This window comes from Aphelocoma coerulescens, unplaced genomic scaffold (genome assembly GCF_041296385.1).
Source record: "Aphelocoma coerulescens isolate FSJ_1873_10779 unplaced genomic scaffold, UR_Acoe_1.0 HiC_scaffold_39, whole genome shotgun sequence".
In the NCBI taxonomy this organism is placed as follows: domain Eukaryota; kingdom Metazoa; phylum Chordata; class Aves; order Passeriformes; family Corvidae; genus Aphelocoma; species Aphelocoma coerulescens.
Window position 1 is genome coordinate 502,513 of NW_027183733.1, and position 15,467 is coordinate 517,979.

At 51.7% G+C, this 15,467-nt stretch overlaps 1 protein-coding gene across 1 annotated transcript in view; it reads left to right on the forward strand.

The window, feature by feature from the left end:
• Positions 1 to 2,813, forward strand: part of LOC138101677 (centrosome-associated protein CEP250-like) — a 93,946-nt gene extending 91,133 nt beyond the window's left edge. Inside the window, exons 32-33 of the mRNA XM_068999451.1 lie at positions 278 to 432; positions 2,658 to 2,813. Coding sequence (XP_068855552.1) covers positions 278 to 432; positions 2,658 to 2,813 — 311 coding nt within the window. The remainder of the gene's footprint in view (positions 1 to 277; positions 433 to 2,657) is intronic.
• Positions 2,814 to 15,467: the final 12,654 nt, after the last annotated feature.

Below are 15,467 nucleotides of genomic sequence, written 5' to 3' on the forward strand. Positions count from 1 at the left end.
ACAGGCATCCCCGCTCCTTTGTCTCTCTTGGACTGCTCACTCTGCACAAGCCCAAGAGGAAAGACACTTTCCTATTCCTCTGAACCTTGCCCCTTGGATTCCTGCTTTTTTCTCTGCCTTGAAGTTTCCTTCATTTCTGTCAGCTTTGGAAGCCCTTGCGGCCTTAGGGGCTGGCAAACACAGGCAGGCCAAGAAGACAGTGCTGTTGTCCCTGCAGGATGCACATCAGTTTGCCTTTGCTTTGCTGTTCTCATTCTCCTTCTCCTTCCTGCTGCAGCGATGTGGAGGGCAGAACACCAGAAGACCTCTCGAGAAACTGCCCTGGAGAAAGAGGCCATTGCCCTGAAGGAAGAGGGTGTGACTCTTTGTCAGGAGGTGGCATCTCTGCAGAGGAAACTGGAGAGCCTGGAGAAGGAAAGGAAGGATGTGCTGGTGAGAACGGCAGATGCCATGAAGGGCCATTTCCTAGCTATGTTTGGCCCTTGTGTTAATAGTTCTAAGGAGCACCTCTTTCCAGCTGAGCTTTTCAAACTGCATTCTTCTGAATAAGGAGGAAAAGATGTCGTAGTCATGTCAAAGCCAGTTAGTGCTGAGGCTGCTGGTTTTCCTCCATGCTGGAGTTTTGTGCCCTCTAGTTCTCAATGTCCACACTGTCTCTATGGACATTGCATGGTCTGGGCAATTCCTCGTGTCCAAACCCACGTCCAGATTTCAAATACCTGGACCTGGAACGAGGGGTGAGAAGGCCAAGTTTGCTGTTAATAGAAAGGTGTTTGGCCTTGGCCATCAGAGAGCAGCCAGTGGGGAGAAAAGAGAGAAAAGCAAAGTGCTGATGCAGATAAGGACGTGTGCCTGCAAGGGGAGAACTCGTCCTGAGTGGCAGCAGAGAATGACAGACTGATGTGGCCATTGCTGCTCCAAGAGAGGGCAGTGGGGCTCTCGGGGATGGTGCCATGGAAACTCTACACAGGAGAGCTCAAAAACCACTCCTGTCACCCCAGCTGCAGGGAATGAAATGTTGGGGGTGTTTGCTCTTCCCTTTCTCCCTGCTGGAGAGCACATCCTCATGGCACTGCCTAAATCCTGCTTAGCGTGGACTTGGAATCCTGGCTGCAGTTCTGGCAGCTGCTCCCCAAAGGAACACTCGAGTGGAGCTGCAAGAGGTCGGGGAAGGGCAGAAAGGGAGCTGGGATGGGCTGAGTGAGCTGGGAAAGACTCAGCGTCAAGGGCGGTCCCAGCAAAGGTCTGAGGCATCCCAAGAGGCAGAGAGAGAGGGGCAGCCTTTGCCTGCCTGTGGCAGGAGTCCCGATCTGGTATGAAAAGCAAACCGAGAGAGGGAATGAGTGACCTCCCTGTTTTGGCAGCGTGAACGGGAATTGTACGAGGAGCAGATGAGGGATCTGAAAAAGAAGAATGAAATGAAAACACTTGAAATTTCAAGAAAGGAAACAACGCAACAATTGGACGCTGAAAATGAAAGAAAACAGGAGGAGTTGGAGCATGGGGCTGCTGCTTTGAAGGAAGGCAGAGGAAATGCTCAAGTCCTGTGTGCTCCACTGGCCAAGTGTAAAATTGCCAAAGAGGCTCTGAAGAAACACTCAGCCTTTCTGCAGGGAAAGAGTCATCCCCAGGTAGGCACTGGCACTGATCTTCAGTCCACTGCAACGTCTCTCAAAGATTCCAATGAAGTTTCCCATGAAGAGGTGGGATTCTAAATCCCTGTCAGTCTAGGCCTGCTTGGGCAAAGCAGCCCGGGCTGCAGCAGGCAGCCTTGTGTGTCTGCCTGGCTCCAGCCAGAGACCATTGGCTGCCAGATTGTTTGCTGGCACGCCTGGAATGACTGAGGCAGCTCTGGAGCTGCTGTTCAAATCAGCTCCAGGCCAAAAGCTGGGCATGGGGAATTGCTTCTCCCGTGCCCAGGCAAGGGGAGGCAACATGTGTGGGTTGGATTTGGTGTGGAAAGGAATGGAGCAGGTGAGCAGAGTGATGGACTGAAGTGAGCAGAGTTCTGTAGCGAGGGCTGAAGAGCAGCTGCACTGCTGGAGCTTCGAGGATGCTTCCCGAGATGGAGATTTCTGAGGGACAGCTCTTGTGGTGTTTGAAATAAGGGAATCATCTCCTCTCTGAACACCCAGCAGGCTGTTGGAGCAGAAGGCAAGCGGCTGTCTGAGCCGCACTCCAGGAGGGGTGTGGAATGTGTGCGGGACCAGGTTGCAGCAGCAGCAAAAGACAAGCCAGAGAAGCGTGAGCTCAGGAGAACTTTTGAGGTAAAGTGGGCTTTCACTGCCTCTGCAGAGCCTCAGGCTCCTCTGGATCATGACTCGTGTGCCCAGGCAGTGCTTTGGAGTCCTCTGCTTGTTTCCTTGCCTCTCCCTGTCCCTGCTGTGGGCACACCCCTTTGTTTGTTGTCTCTGTTGTGGCAGCCCATGGCTTTCACAAAGGCACCTTCACTCCGCTGCCTCCCTCCCTGGCCCCGTGTCCCCGGACACACACTGGCCTCTCCTGCACAGCCCCCAGCGAGAGTTCTTTGCCCCCAGTGCTGTCTGGTGCAATTGAGGGTCTGTGAGCAGAGATCTCCTTGCCTTGATGTCCAGAGGTCCTTTTGCCCCATGTTTGCTGACAGGTTTCTGTGACCCTTTCTCCCATCCAACCTGCAGGTGGAACATGAAGGGAGGAGAATCAGAACTTTTTGGAGAGTGTTCCCCCCAGACTACTTTACATTGCCTGTCTCCCAGTCTGACCAGAAAAATGCATCAACCTCTGAAAGACAAGAGTCCTCCAGTAGCTCAGGGGAGCTGCAGCCCCCGTGCTGAGGCACAGCCTGTGGAGAAAGGGGTCAGTGGCCAGAATGCGTGCTTTGGGAATCAGAGCTGGGTTCCTAAATCCTGTCGGAACTCTCTCTCCCCGACCTGTGGTGGCTGAGGGTTGTATGAGGGAAGGGTTTGCCAGCCATGAACTGGACTTGTTGATCATCTGAGCTCCGTTCAGGGGCAGTGTGGGAGCCTGTTCCTTTCCCCTTCCCCAAGGGCAGAGTGTTGGTGAGGGCTGGAGTTGGAGGCTGTGTCTGCCCCCACAGCCGGTACCGTGGGGCTGCGGATGCTCCTGCCCACGTGGGCTTGTCTGAGCTGGGCTTTCTGCCTCTTTCAGGTGTCCTTGCTGCAGTCACAGCTGGCCCGAGACCGGCAGGAACCCCTGGAGAGCTGTGCAGGGAGCAGGCAGGAGATGCTCTCGTTGAGTCACAAGGACCTCCTTACTTCCTAGGCTTGTCAGAGAGGAGACAGGGTGCAGCTGCATGCAGTCGTAGCCTCAGATTTTGTCCATAGTTTATGTTTAAAGGATTGCAGGTGTAATTGTAGGATTGTAGGATAATAGGTGTAATTGAACCTTTATACAACTGTGTTCCATAGGATGAAGGATATATTTATAGAAAAATAAAGTGTTTATTACGACTACACAAAAAGACCTTTATCAGAGTTATTGACTACCCAGTACAGAGAACTATAACTTCCGGTAGAGTGCATTATATTTGAAGCAACATGGAAGCAGTTATATTCAAGCCAGCAAAACCAATTAATAATTAAAGATTGATGCTTCTCACCCAAACCAATGACCGTGGGCAAATATTTCTGTCAGCCTCAAGGAGTGACCTTGAGGGGCATCCTCACTCCAGGGAGGAATCTGCAGATGGGAGACACGTGACATGAACCACTTTGGTGAGGGCAGGAGAATCCTGCCACATGTGGAGCTTTTGCATTTGTCCTTAGGAAACTGCAACCTGTTTTTTCTCCGAGTCACAGAATCTCAGGCTGGGGGAGGCTGGAGGCACCTCTGGAGGTCACCTTGCCCAGCCCCCTGCTCCATCAGGGCCACCCAGAGCTGGCTGCCCAGGAGGTGTCCAGGCGGCTTTTGAATCTCTCCAGGGATGGAGACTCCACCACCTCCCTGGGCACCTGCACCAGTGCTCGGCCACCCTCCCAGTGGGAGGAATTCTTGATCCTGGAAACACTCAAGAACTGGCTGAGGATGAGAAGGTCAGGGGTTGAGGTCCTAGTTTAGAATAAGGTAACTTAGCAAGGTGAAAAGCAGAATCACAGCCCTGGCTGACAGGAGATCAACTGAGCGGGGAACTTGTGATCAACCTCATCTCAGAAAGGAGGAATGTGGAAGAAAAAATTGTGGAAGAAGAATCAAGTTATCCAGAAGGAGTGAACAGACATTGCTGTGGAAGCAGTAGGGGAGGGGGAGAATAGTCAGGGAGCTCTTGAGCCAGGCATCCACCAGGTCTGAGGACCAGAGGAAGCTACAGGAGCTGTCTGTCATCTTCAAAAAAGCCTGGCCATTGAAGGAGGTTCCTGAGAACAGCAAAGAGTGTTACACCAGTCTTAAAGATGGGCACAGAAGAGGATCTGAAGAACTACAGGCTAATCAGCTCCTTTGGAATCCCTGGGAAGGTGATGGAGCAAATGGTCCTGGACACCCTTTCAAGCAACTGCGAGGGAAGGGCACTGGGAAGAGCCAGCACAGATTTACCACGGGGGAAATCATGGCTGGCCGACCTGATGGACTCTGTGAATAATGGGGGACCAGGGAGGGTTTTGCTGACACTGCAAACCATTCAACAGCCACACAGTCTCCTTACAGCCGGACTGGTGAGGTACGGACCGAGTGAGCGGCCAAGTGAATGGAAAACTGCCCGAGCCAGCAGGCTCAGTACTGCTGGATCAGGTGCAGGAAGTGGCCAGGCTGTGGTGACACCACTCACTGATCCTCCCTGGAGCCGGTATTACTGTTGATTAACGACTAATATTTACATGCAGAGGATGTCTCCTCTAAGCAGATGTGTGTCATGAAACTTTACACCGGGTGTTTATTCCGTCAGGATCATACACATTCATTACAAGGTGCTTCCGGGCTAATACATAAACATTACTTTCCTAGAACTAATTTACCCACCTCTGCCCCTTACTGGAAGTCCTTTTATGGTCTTAGAGGGTTGTCTAAAGGGGTCTCTGGTGGTCGTATTCGCTGAGAGCCCCCAAAATTGGAAGTGACCTTGCCTTGAACTTCTCTTAGGGCATGCACTGGTGTTTCTTGTTACATAACTTTGTCACAAAACCCACTTAGGTTCCTTATTATCTGTTTGTCCACTGCTTTCAGCTCTGTTTAGCATCCTGTGTGTCTACTTTTACATTCTTTTATCTAATTTGCTAGTTAGTCTTTAAGCTCTATTTTGCAACCGAAAATTTCTATTCTCCATGTTGTCTGTCACAGTGAGTGGCAGCGATGCATCTTCTGGAGAAGATGCATCTGGAGCCAGCCCCCATTTCTATGGTCCCTGAGGCTGACGGATGTGTCACGCACTGATGTCATGTCCAGCCTCAGCTCAGCTTGCATCCCTTGCCCAGACAGGGGAGACCCACAGGCAGGAGAGACAGAAGCCGTGTGCTCAGGCTACCCTGCCTTGAAGGCACATAAGCCTCCGCTTTCTACAGCTGCTCAAGGGTCAGGGCACCTGGCAGTGAGCCTTCAGCACCGAGTGATGGCATCCCACTTTTGCAGTCTTGGCCCAACTGGATGACCTGGTCTCCTCAGGAGCTGCCCTTTGGCCTTGTCAGGGACCACCCAATGGACATGATGCCGTGGCAGCTTGGCACTCCCTGGATTCGCCATCCCTAGCGTGATGTTTCTCCTCAGCATAGAATCCCCGACTGGTCTGGGATGGAGGGACCTCAAAGCTCATCCTATGCCACCCCTGGCCGTGGGCAGGGACATCTGCCTCCAGACCAGGTTGCTCCAAGGCTCCTCCAACCTGGCCTTGGACACTTCCAGGCATGGGGCAGCCACAGCTTCTCTGGGCACCCTGTGCCAGGGCCTCCCCACCCTCCCAGGGAAGAACTTCTTCTAACCCTGCCCTCTGGAATGGAAAGCCATTCCCCTTGTCCTGGCATTCCAGGCCCACTCCCCGCTCTCCTGGAGCCCCTTTAGGCACTGGAAATGGCTCTAAGGTCTCCCCGGAGCCTTCTCTTCTCCAGGCTGAACACCCGCAGCTCTCCCAGCCCGGCTCGGAGCAGAGGGGCTCCAGCCCTTGGAGCATCTCTGCAGCCTCTCTGAACTCACTCCAGCAGCTCCACATCCTTCTGATGCTGGACCCCAGGGCTGGAGGCAGCTCTGCAGGTGGGATCTCACCCAAGCAGGGCAGAGGGGCAGAATCCCCCTGTCCCCTGCTGCCCACGCTGTGAGGTCAGTCCAGGACATTGGGGGTTTCTGGGTGACAGTGCAAGGGGCTGGGGCACGTTGAGCTTTTTATGCACCAACACCCCCAAGTCCTTCTCCACAGGGCGACTCTCGATCCATTCTCCGCCCAGCCCGAGTCTGTGCTTGGGATTGCCCTGATCGCTCTGCCCCGCCCCTTTCTTCACCCGCCGGCCAATCAGCGCGCGGCTGCCCTTGGCAACAGAAGAAGCGCGGCAGCAGGGGCGGCTAACGCCAATCAGCGCGTGGCTCGGGAAGGGCTGAACCAATGGGAGCGCAGCGCGCCTCACGGCGACGACCAATCAGAATGCGGTGGCCGTGAGGGACGGGCTGGGGCGGGGGGGGGAATGGCGGCAAGAGAGGGAGAGGGGAGGAACATTGGGCGGCCTGGTGGGGCCCGCCCGCCGTTTCGGAGGCTCCCAAGCGCTTCAGCTGCCGTCGCACGGTCCCCCCTCCGCACCGATTTGCTTGAGAAGGGAGGGGCGGCTCCTGCCGAAACCGCGCTCGGGGAAAACTCCCCACAGGGGTTGGCTGTGCGAGGGGAGGGCGTGGGTGTGCACCAGCCGTTCCCGCCTCAGCAAAACGTCCCCTCAGGGGTTGGCTGGGCGGAGTCACGACAGGACGGGACGCTTCAGAAGGACCCAGAAAAGACCCCAAACCCCTTCGGAATGTCAGGAAAACTAACCCAAAACCACTGGAGGTTTATGTCCAAAAAGGAGACAGAGAAATCCTGTTACTTTATTCACATAAAGGGAGCGATCATGGTCATTTCCTGTGGGGTCTCTCAAGTTGTTGGAGGATCCAGCCTTCTTTTTATCCTAATTTCCCGGCCACATTTCCCTCTGTCTTTCCCCGTTGGCTGAGGTACTTGAGAGGTACAGACTTCCCGAATTGCCTAGTAACATACCCCCTTCCAATGTGTACTCTCCCCTTCCCTCTCCCCCCCTCCCCCCTGTTTTCTTTTGCCTTGTGTTTCTGTTCTTTTTCTCTAAGTCCAGGGATTTAAGGCAGTCTTGAGTGAGTAACACTCCCTGTCAATTAGTGGAATTCCTATGGAATTTTTGGTTCCTCTTATTGAAGAAGGGGCAGTCAATAACTACCTCATGTAAGCACAAGTTAACTATTGGGAGACAGCAATGTTAGTTCAGACGGAAGATGTTCATTACAAAGCCTGAGAAGCCGAATTCACCCTAATCTTGTCAAGATAGAGGGGACAAGGATCATCTCAGAGATTGCTGAATCATCCCTCAAAGGACTACGCATGCCCAGGGAGAAAGGTGAAAAAGTTCACTGCGAGGATGACTACTGGCCTCCATCAGAAAGACCCCCGAGGAAGAGGAGAGGCCTTCCTCAGCGCGACCACCAGGACACACAGCGCATGCGTGGCCCATATGCTAATGACTTCCGAGAAATAATTTGTGTAACCACACCTGTCCCAAGGAATGTGATGAATATTCATAATTTAACCCTTAATACTGTGTTGTAGAGAGCACCAGGTGTGTGTGTTTGGAGGAGCGATCCCCACACACCCGGCGCGCCGAATAAAGCAAATACCCGCTTCTCTGACTCTGTCTCTGAAGTGTCTCCTGGCCCGGTTGCGGCACGATTCATTATTGCTTCTTTTACCTCTCAGTATGTGGCTTTATCTACAGCAGGCCCACAGTTTGTAAAGACAACTTCTCATTCTTGTCAGGAATTTAAACAAAACGGACGAAAATGGGAGTAAATGTGAATAAATATGAGTAATTTAGGATGATATTTATGTTGTATTTCAAAAGTGGAGGGTTAAAAGATCATTTGGGCATTAAAACACCTCAAAAAGACACAAAATGCCTCAACCACATTGGAAAATTTTAATAAATGTAACTAAAATAGATCTAAATTGACTGAATTTGAATAAATTCAGGACATGGCATTATTTCTGGAATGTGGAGGATGAAAAGGCAATTTTGGTCCTAAAATGCCTCCAAAAAGCCCTGAAAAAGCACCCAGAAGCCTTAAGAGTCCCGAAGGAGAGCTCAGCTGCTCTCCAAAGGCCACAGGTTTCTGGGGGTTCTTATGGATTTGGGGGTGTCCCGGGGATCTCACCACAGGCCACCATGAGTCCCCAATGCCGGTGGCTCTGGGGAAGGCGCATTCCCGGGGTTCCCGAACCCCCCCACACCCGAACCCTGCAGGGGGGGTCCAGTGGTGCCGATCCACATGGAACAGGTCGGTGCAGTTCACCCGGACACTGAACCTGCACAGGCGAGAGAGCGTGGCAGGGGTGGGGCAGGTGAGGGGCAGAGCAGGGCAGGGGCCAGGCAGGGGTGAGACAGGGTGGGAAGGATGAGGGGAAGGGTGCGGCAGGAATGAGCAAGGGGTGGGGCAGGGGTGGGGCAGGTGAGGGGCAGCCCAATAAGTGCCCCCAGAGACCCCGAGAGCTGTCGCAGGATCCCGTAACTCACCTCATGTCCCCCTGCTGAGGACCACCCAGAGACCTCCGGGACTCTGTACCCCCCATATCTTCCTCCCCAGCGCCCTCAGGACCTCCCAAGAGCCTCCCAGGACCCCCCCAGGATGCCCCGTACCTGTCAGTGGAAGGCTGCTGCCCCCCCTATCTCCCCACCAAAGACCCCCAGGACTCTGTACCCCCCATATCTTCCTCCCAGACCCCTCCAGAGCCCCCTTAAGACACCCCAGAACTTGGCAGATACCCCCCCAACCTGTCAGTGTAGGGCCCATACCCCCCAAGCCATCCCAGGGCCCCACAAAACTCCCCCCAGACCTCCCCGGACCCTCTACCCGACCATATCTCCCTCCTAGACTCCCCAGGACTCTGTATCCCACATACTCCTCCCATATCTCCCCCTAGATCCCCTCCCAGCCCTTCCCAGTACCCTCCCCAGGCACCCCCCTATATGTGGCAGTAGAGGGCTGGTGCCCCCCCGTAGACGAGGAGGGTTTGGGAGGAGGGTGGAAGACCATGGAGTAGCTGGTGGGGGGGGAGGGGGGGGCTTCCCCCCCACCCCTAAACCCCAACCACTCCCACAGATTCCCTCCCCCCTCCAGCGGGAACTGGAGCAGCTCAGGAGAAAACGTCCTCGGGTGTGCAGCCTGGGGACAGGACCCCCAAATCAGGGGGAAACCCCATGTTATAAACAACCCAGATCCAATATGGAAATGAGTTATTAAAAATTTTATTGAGAACTATAAAATTCAGCAAAGCAAAAGGGATTGTGCTGGGAGCATGGCCAGGGGCCAGAGGCTCAATCACAAAATGGTGGTGCTACCTTTTATACCCCTGTGGCTGCATCAGCCTTATGCACACTGATGTACAGTTTTGCATAGTCTCACCCCACGTCACTCTTTTAGGAGCCGGCGCAGTTCTGTTGCTGTGCTCGTCGGGGTCCTCGTTGGATGGAATCCCACTCCTTTTGTGAAAAACGAGGTTCACTCTGCTGTTAGGATTTAAAAGTTTAATAAAGGACAATAGGGGACAAAGACAATAAAGCAAAAGTCACGGCGCTGGGTGCTTTGGCACTCAGCCAAGAGCGCACCTGCTATTGCGGAGACACCCTTTACACACCTGTCCTATTGCATCAGCCTAATGCATATTCATAATCAATCATGCCAATTCAAACTTCCCCCCCAAACTAGTTTACATGTTCCAGGAACTGTTTAGCATGGCTCCTCCTTGGATCTGCCTTTTTAGAGCACGCGCATTTCCTGGCTGTGGTTTCAGTCAGTTTTTATTATCACCTCCAGGGTGGGCTTTGGTCGATGGTTTCTGCAGACGGCAGTTGCCGATAGCTGGCATGTCAGTAGCAGGGGTCTTCATCATCCGTTCATTGGATGTTATCCAACCAAGCAGACAGTTCAATTATCGCAAGCATAACTGTATCAGCTATTTCACTGTTATGTCTAAGTTTAGTTAATGGCAGAAATAAAGGCATTAGTTATTGTTGCAAAACTGTATCTTTATAACAACGATACTTTAACATTAAATACTTTAACATTGTTATTTAAATACTTTAACATTATACATATAGCATCCATTTTAACATTTGCGGAAAGCCAATATTATAGTATGTATTTATCACACATTTATGGCTGTGTCTTCGAAGTTTGGCTCGCAACAGCGTGTCCCACTTACAGAACTGACATTACAGCACACAAACTCATGCAGCCCTTATAAAAAAACAACTTTACAACCAGACTATTTTAACAACATTAAACATTTTAACATATACCATTGTCTTAATATTTCCCAAGGAAAATATCATAATATTTAATATTATAACTCATAATGTAATTCATAACCCATAAACATATGGCAAAAGCCAACTCTCAATAAGTTGTTTGTAACACCCCACAAGAGTAGATGGGACCCCCAGATCCCCCAGACCTCCCAAGATGGGAGATCCCCAAGACCTGCCCACCCCCTCAGATGCAAGGAGAACATGTCCTGTGGGGGACCCCAAAATCAGGGGGCTTTAAAATTGGGGGACACCCCAAAATCATGCTGTAAGACCCCAATATCAGGGTGACGCCCCTGCCAAAGAAGCTGGGACCCCCGAGCTCCCCCACATGGGAGGAAAATGTAACTGGGGGAGCATGAAATCAGAGGAAACCCCAAAATCAGGGGAACCCCCCCGAACGCTAGATGGGACCCCAGAACACCAAGACTCCCACAGAGCCTCCCCCCCTACCCCCCCCCCCCCCCCGGGTGGAAGGAGAACACGTCCTTGGATGTGTGGCCTGGGGGTGTCACCAAAACTGTGGGAAAAACAAAGCCCTCACACAACATTTTTAATGTTAGAGAGTCAAGGCATTACTTTATTCTGGCCAGGATATTGTTCTGGCCAGGATGTACCCCAGAAATCATCTCATCCACACATAGCCCAGGTGTGCAGAGAGAATCATTCCATGACACATGGCTTCTACTAGATTTTCCAGATCTTTTATACAGTCAAAAGTCATAGAAACAAATTGGGTCAGTGTTCATTGGTCCCAAGTGAGTGTAGTTCTTAGCAATTGCTCTCCTATGGAATCCAGATTTCTTCTCTTCTGATGTTAATTAGATCTTCATTCCTTGATTTTCTTATCAGTCTTTTCTGGAGGAGATGTCTCCAACTCTGCCAGAGGCAGAGTCTGGGGTAGATGTTCATAGATGGCCGCTGATGTTCTGTTGATGTTCCGTCGATGGCCTTCATCTCTTTGGGGCTACTCCCAGTCTGTTGAAATGCTAAGCCCATCTCAGGCCTCACCTAGAGAAACAATGCCCTGGAAAGAAGCTTCAGTTCCCTTCTCCGGGGCAAAGGTGAAGAAACCTGGCTAAAGTTATATAAAAAAAGTGGTTTTAAACTGGTTGGTTTTCCAACAGGGGGGGTCCCTTGGGCGTTTCTAGGGGCTAACAGGGGGGTTTGGGGTGGCTCCGGAGACATTCTGGGAGTCTGTGGGAGGTGAGATGGGAGTTTGGGGGGCTCTAATTAGCTTTTAATCCACCCTAGGCAAAGATATTAATATTCATAATCCTATAAAGTCTTTGTTCTTCTTCCCAAAGTTCAGGACTTCAGCATGACTTTGGCTGAGCAGCAGTCCGTGCCAATTAGTAAAGCTTACTAAAATAGATCATTTGATTTAGCTAATTGTAATGCTCATGGATCGTGTGTTTTACAGGGGGCACATACTAAGGGGGGACACGGATAGGTGGATCGGGAAGTCCCAAGTACCTTCCAAGTACCGCAGCCAACAGGGAAAGGGAAGGAGGAGAAAATGCGGCCAGGAAATGAGGAGAAAAGAAGGCTACTTGCTCCAACTAATTGGGAGAGACCCCGTTGGACACACACCTGACGGACTTTCTCCCTTTCTCCAAATCAAGGCAATTTTACAGGACTCCTCGGTCTCCTTTGTGGACACGAACTTCTAGTGAGGTGAATTTTACCCACTGCGGGGTGGGGGGCACAGGAGCTCCTCTGCCTGGGGAGGGGGGAGTATAAAGCAGTATAAACCAGTCCAGACTGGGGCAGGTGGGGAAAATTCAGAGTCACAAGGGGCCAGTGGCAGCGAGGCAGGGAGGGGCGGGAGTGATCGGCCGGGGAGGGGGAGAGGGGGAAGTTCCAGCCTCAGCCGGACCCCCCTCATTGACTGACAAGTGGGGAGCGGCTCCCGCCCAACCGGCGGGCGGGGAAAAGCGCCCTCAGTCATTGGCTGGGCGGGACAGGGGGCGGGGCGAGAGCTGTTCCCGCCTCAGACCAACTCCCCTCAGTCATTGGCTGGGCGGGACAGGGGGCGGGGCGAGAGCTGTTCCCGCCTCAGCCCAACTCCCCTCAGTCATTGGCTGGGCGGGACAGGGGGCGGGGCGAGAGCTGTTCCCGCCTCAGCCCAACTCCCCTCAGTCATTGGCTGGGCGGGACAGGGGGCGGGGCGAGAGCTGTTCCCGCCTCAGCCCAACTCCCCTCAGTCATTGGCTGGGTGGGTACCGGAAATGACCCAACAAAGCCTCAAAACCTTTTCAAAACTTAACAAAACTGACAAAAATGGAATAAATTTGTATAAGTATAGAAAAATTTAAGGCTATATTTGTTACATTTAAAGAATGGAGGGTTGAAAAGGCGGACTGTGCACAAAAACGTGGCAAAACCAAGAAAACCCCCAAAACCCCTTTAAGAATCCCTCGGGATTAAGTGAGATTAAGTAGAAGCATAATAAATATGAATAAAGAAGTTAAAGCTATACTTAACATATAATTAAAAAATGGGGCGGTGTGAAAGGGGCTTCGGGTGCTAAAATGCTTCAAGAAGGCATCAAAAAACCCCAGGTGTTATAAACGAGGTGGGAAACCTTTTGGCAGGCTAACTTGTTTATTAATTAGCAACTGAGAACGAGGATCCAAGATAAGCTCAGACCCTACACTACAAGCCAGAAAAATGAACAATGTGACACATCGAGTACTCCCTTGGACCACAAGTTTCCACCAGAGAACCTGGTACAGAGCACTTGGTCAGTTTTTATTGTCTCTGTCACCTCCAGGACTGGTGCGCTTTCAATCTCACTGATTGGCCACTTTCCGGTGTTCTGATTGCCTTTTAACATGGTGCATCCTTGACCAATCATTTCTAATTGGATCCATTCCATTGGTCAGCTCCTTTTCCAGTCAGGGTCTTGGGTACTGATATCGTCTCATGGGGTAATGGTTCTAAAAGGATCCTTCTATAAAGTCCATCAGGTTCCTGTTGTACCTGCCTCTAATGGTTATACCCATGCATTGCTTCCTGTACACACGCGCACTTAACTCATTAGCTTATAACTATTTAAATTCATAGTACATTAATTAGGCACTTTATTTAACAATTCATCAACTAATTATCGATATATAGGTAACCAGCCCGGGAAAGCCAACCTGCTATAACACAAGCACCAAATTCCCCTCCTGCCGGGGCTGGCTGTCCAGCAGCTCAAGTAGGAGAGTCCTCCAGGAGCTCAGGGGAGCTGAGGCCCCCGTGCTGAGGCACAGCCCGTGGAGAAAGGGGTCAGTGGCCCGAATGCGTGCTTTGGGAATCAGAGCTGGGTTCCTAAATCCTGTCGGAACTCTCTCTCCCCGACCTGTGGTGGCTGAGGGTTGTATGAGGGAAGGGTTTGCCAGCCATGAACTGGACTTGTTGATCATCTGAGCTCCGTTCAGGGGCAGTGTGGGAGCCTGTTCCTTTCCCCTTCCCCAAGGGCAGAGTGTTGGTGAGGGCTGGAGTTGGAGGCTGTGTCTGCCCCCACAGCCGGTACCGTGGGGCTGCGGATGCTCCTGCCCACGTGGGCTTGTCTGAGCTGGGCTTTCTGCCTCTTTCAGGTGTCCTTGCTGCAGTCACAGCTGGCCTGAGACCAACAGCACTGGCAGAACTACACTGAGAGCTGTGCAAGGACCAGCCAGGAGCTCAGACCTTCACCGGGAGCTGTCCTGCTCCTTTGCAGCTGTGCTCAAGGAGCCCAAAGCTGCTGTTCTGGAAGCAGAGACTCGAAGCTGCATCGGTCTCTGAAGCTGAACTTGGCAGTGACATCCCTAGGCCGTCAGTCTCTGGAGAGAGTCTGGAGAGGCCCTGGAGAAGGCAGGTGCCGCTCTTCTCTTCCCCAGACGATTTGTACCCTGCCAGAAACCAATTCCTGTCAACTGGGGCACAAAAATTCTCCCTAGGACACAGATGAATGTTCTCAAAGATGAAGGAGTAAAATATCTACCAAAGCTTTTCCAAGCATTTGGTTCTGGAAGGTCTGTTCCTAGCGAGGTGTTCCGGTTTGGCCAAATTTAGAAATATATCCTCTGAGAGAAGGCACAACCACCCCTCCCCCACCAGGTTTGGGAAAAAATAAATTTTCCTTGAAGGAAAGTGAAGGAGATAAAACTATTTATTGAACAAACACACGGGAAAAGGAAAATAATGCTAAACAATAAAATCTCTCGCTGTGGAGAAAAAACCTGGGGAAGTGTTAGAGTCCTCCTGTTGGTCTCCTCGGAGCTGGGGCTTGGCCCAAGGCCAGGCCCTCTGCGCTCGGTGGAAAGTCCTCCTGATGTGTTCTAATATTGTAGCAGTCCAGTGGAAAAGGGAGAAAGTCCGAAATTCCAGGGAAGGAAAAAAAAATTCACCTCTCTCTCCGGAGAAAAAGAAGCTGAACAACTGGCCAAAAGCTGACCGGGAAGCCGCAAGCCAGGTGCCTCCTCCCTCCCCTGCCGCAGCTGGAAAAAAAACCCCGCTATCTGTGTGTGACCTTGAACAAGCTGCAAACTGCTTTGAAAAAGTTGTGCTCAGTTTAGAGGCATAGAAATTAATTTCTGGGCATAGGCAGCGATATGGGCTACACATCATAAGGTCACCCCAAGACACGAGGAATCTTTGAAATAAGCAGCAAGACTTTTCTTCTGCCTAGAAGACCTAGTGATATGTTGCCAAACAGAGAGCAGAGAAAAAAATGCACTCGTGTCTGTCTCGGGATTCTGAATCTCTTTTATGAGCCTTAAACACTGCAACTCCTGGCATTTCTCTGTAGGAATTTGAAAAGACCCTGAAACACCATTTTTCCTCCTCATGTGGCTGTTCTAGATGCAGAGCTTTACTTTCCATGAATATTTGTAAGCACCAAGAACCTTTTGAGGCTTTTTCTTACACCTCCCCTTTGTCAGGGGAGACAGACAAATTCCTGTGACTCAGGAACTAAGCGCATCCCTAAAGAGCATGCGGGTCTCA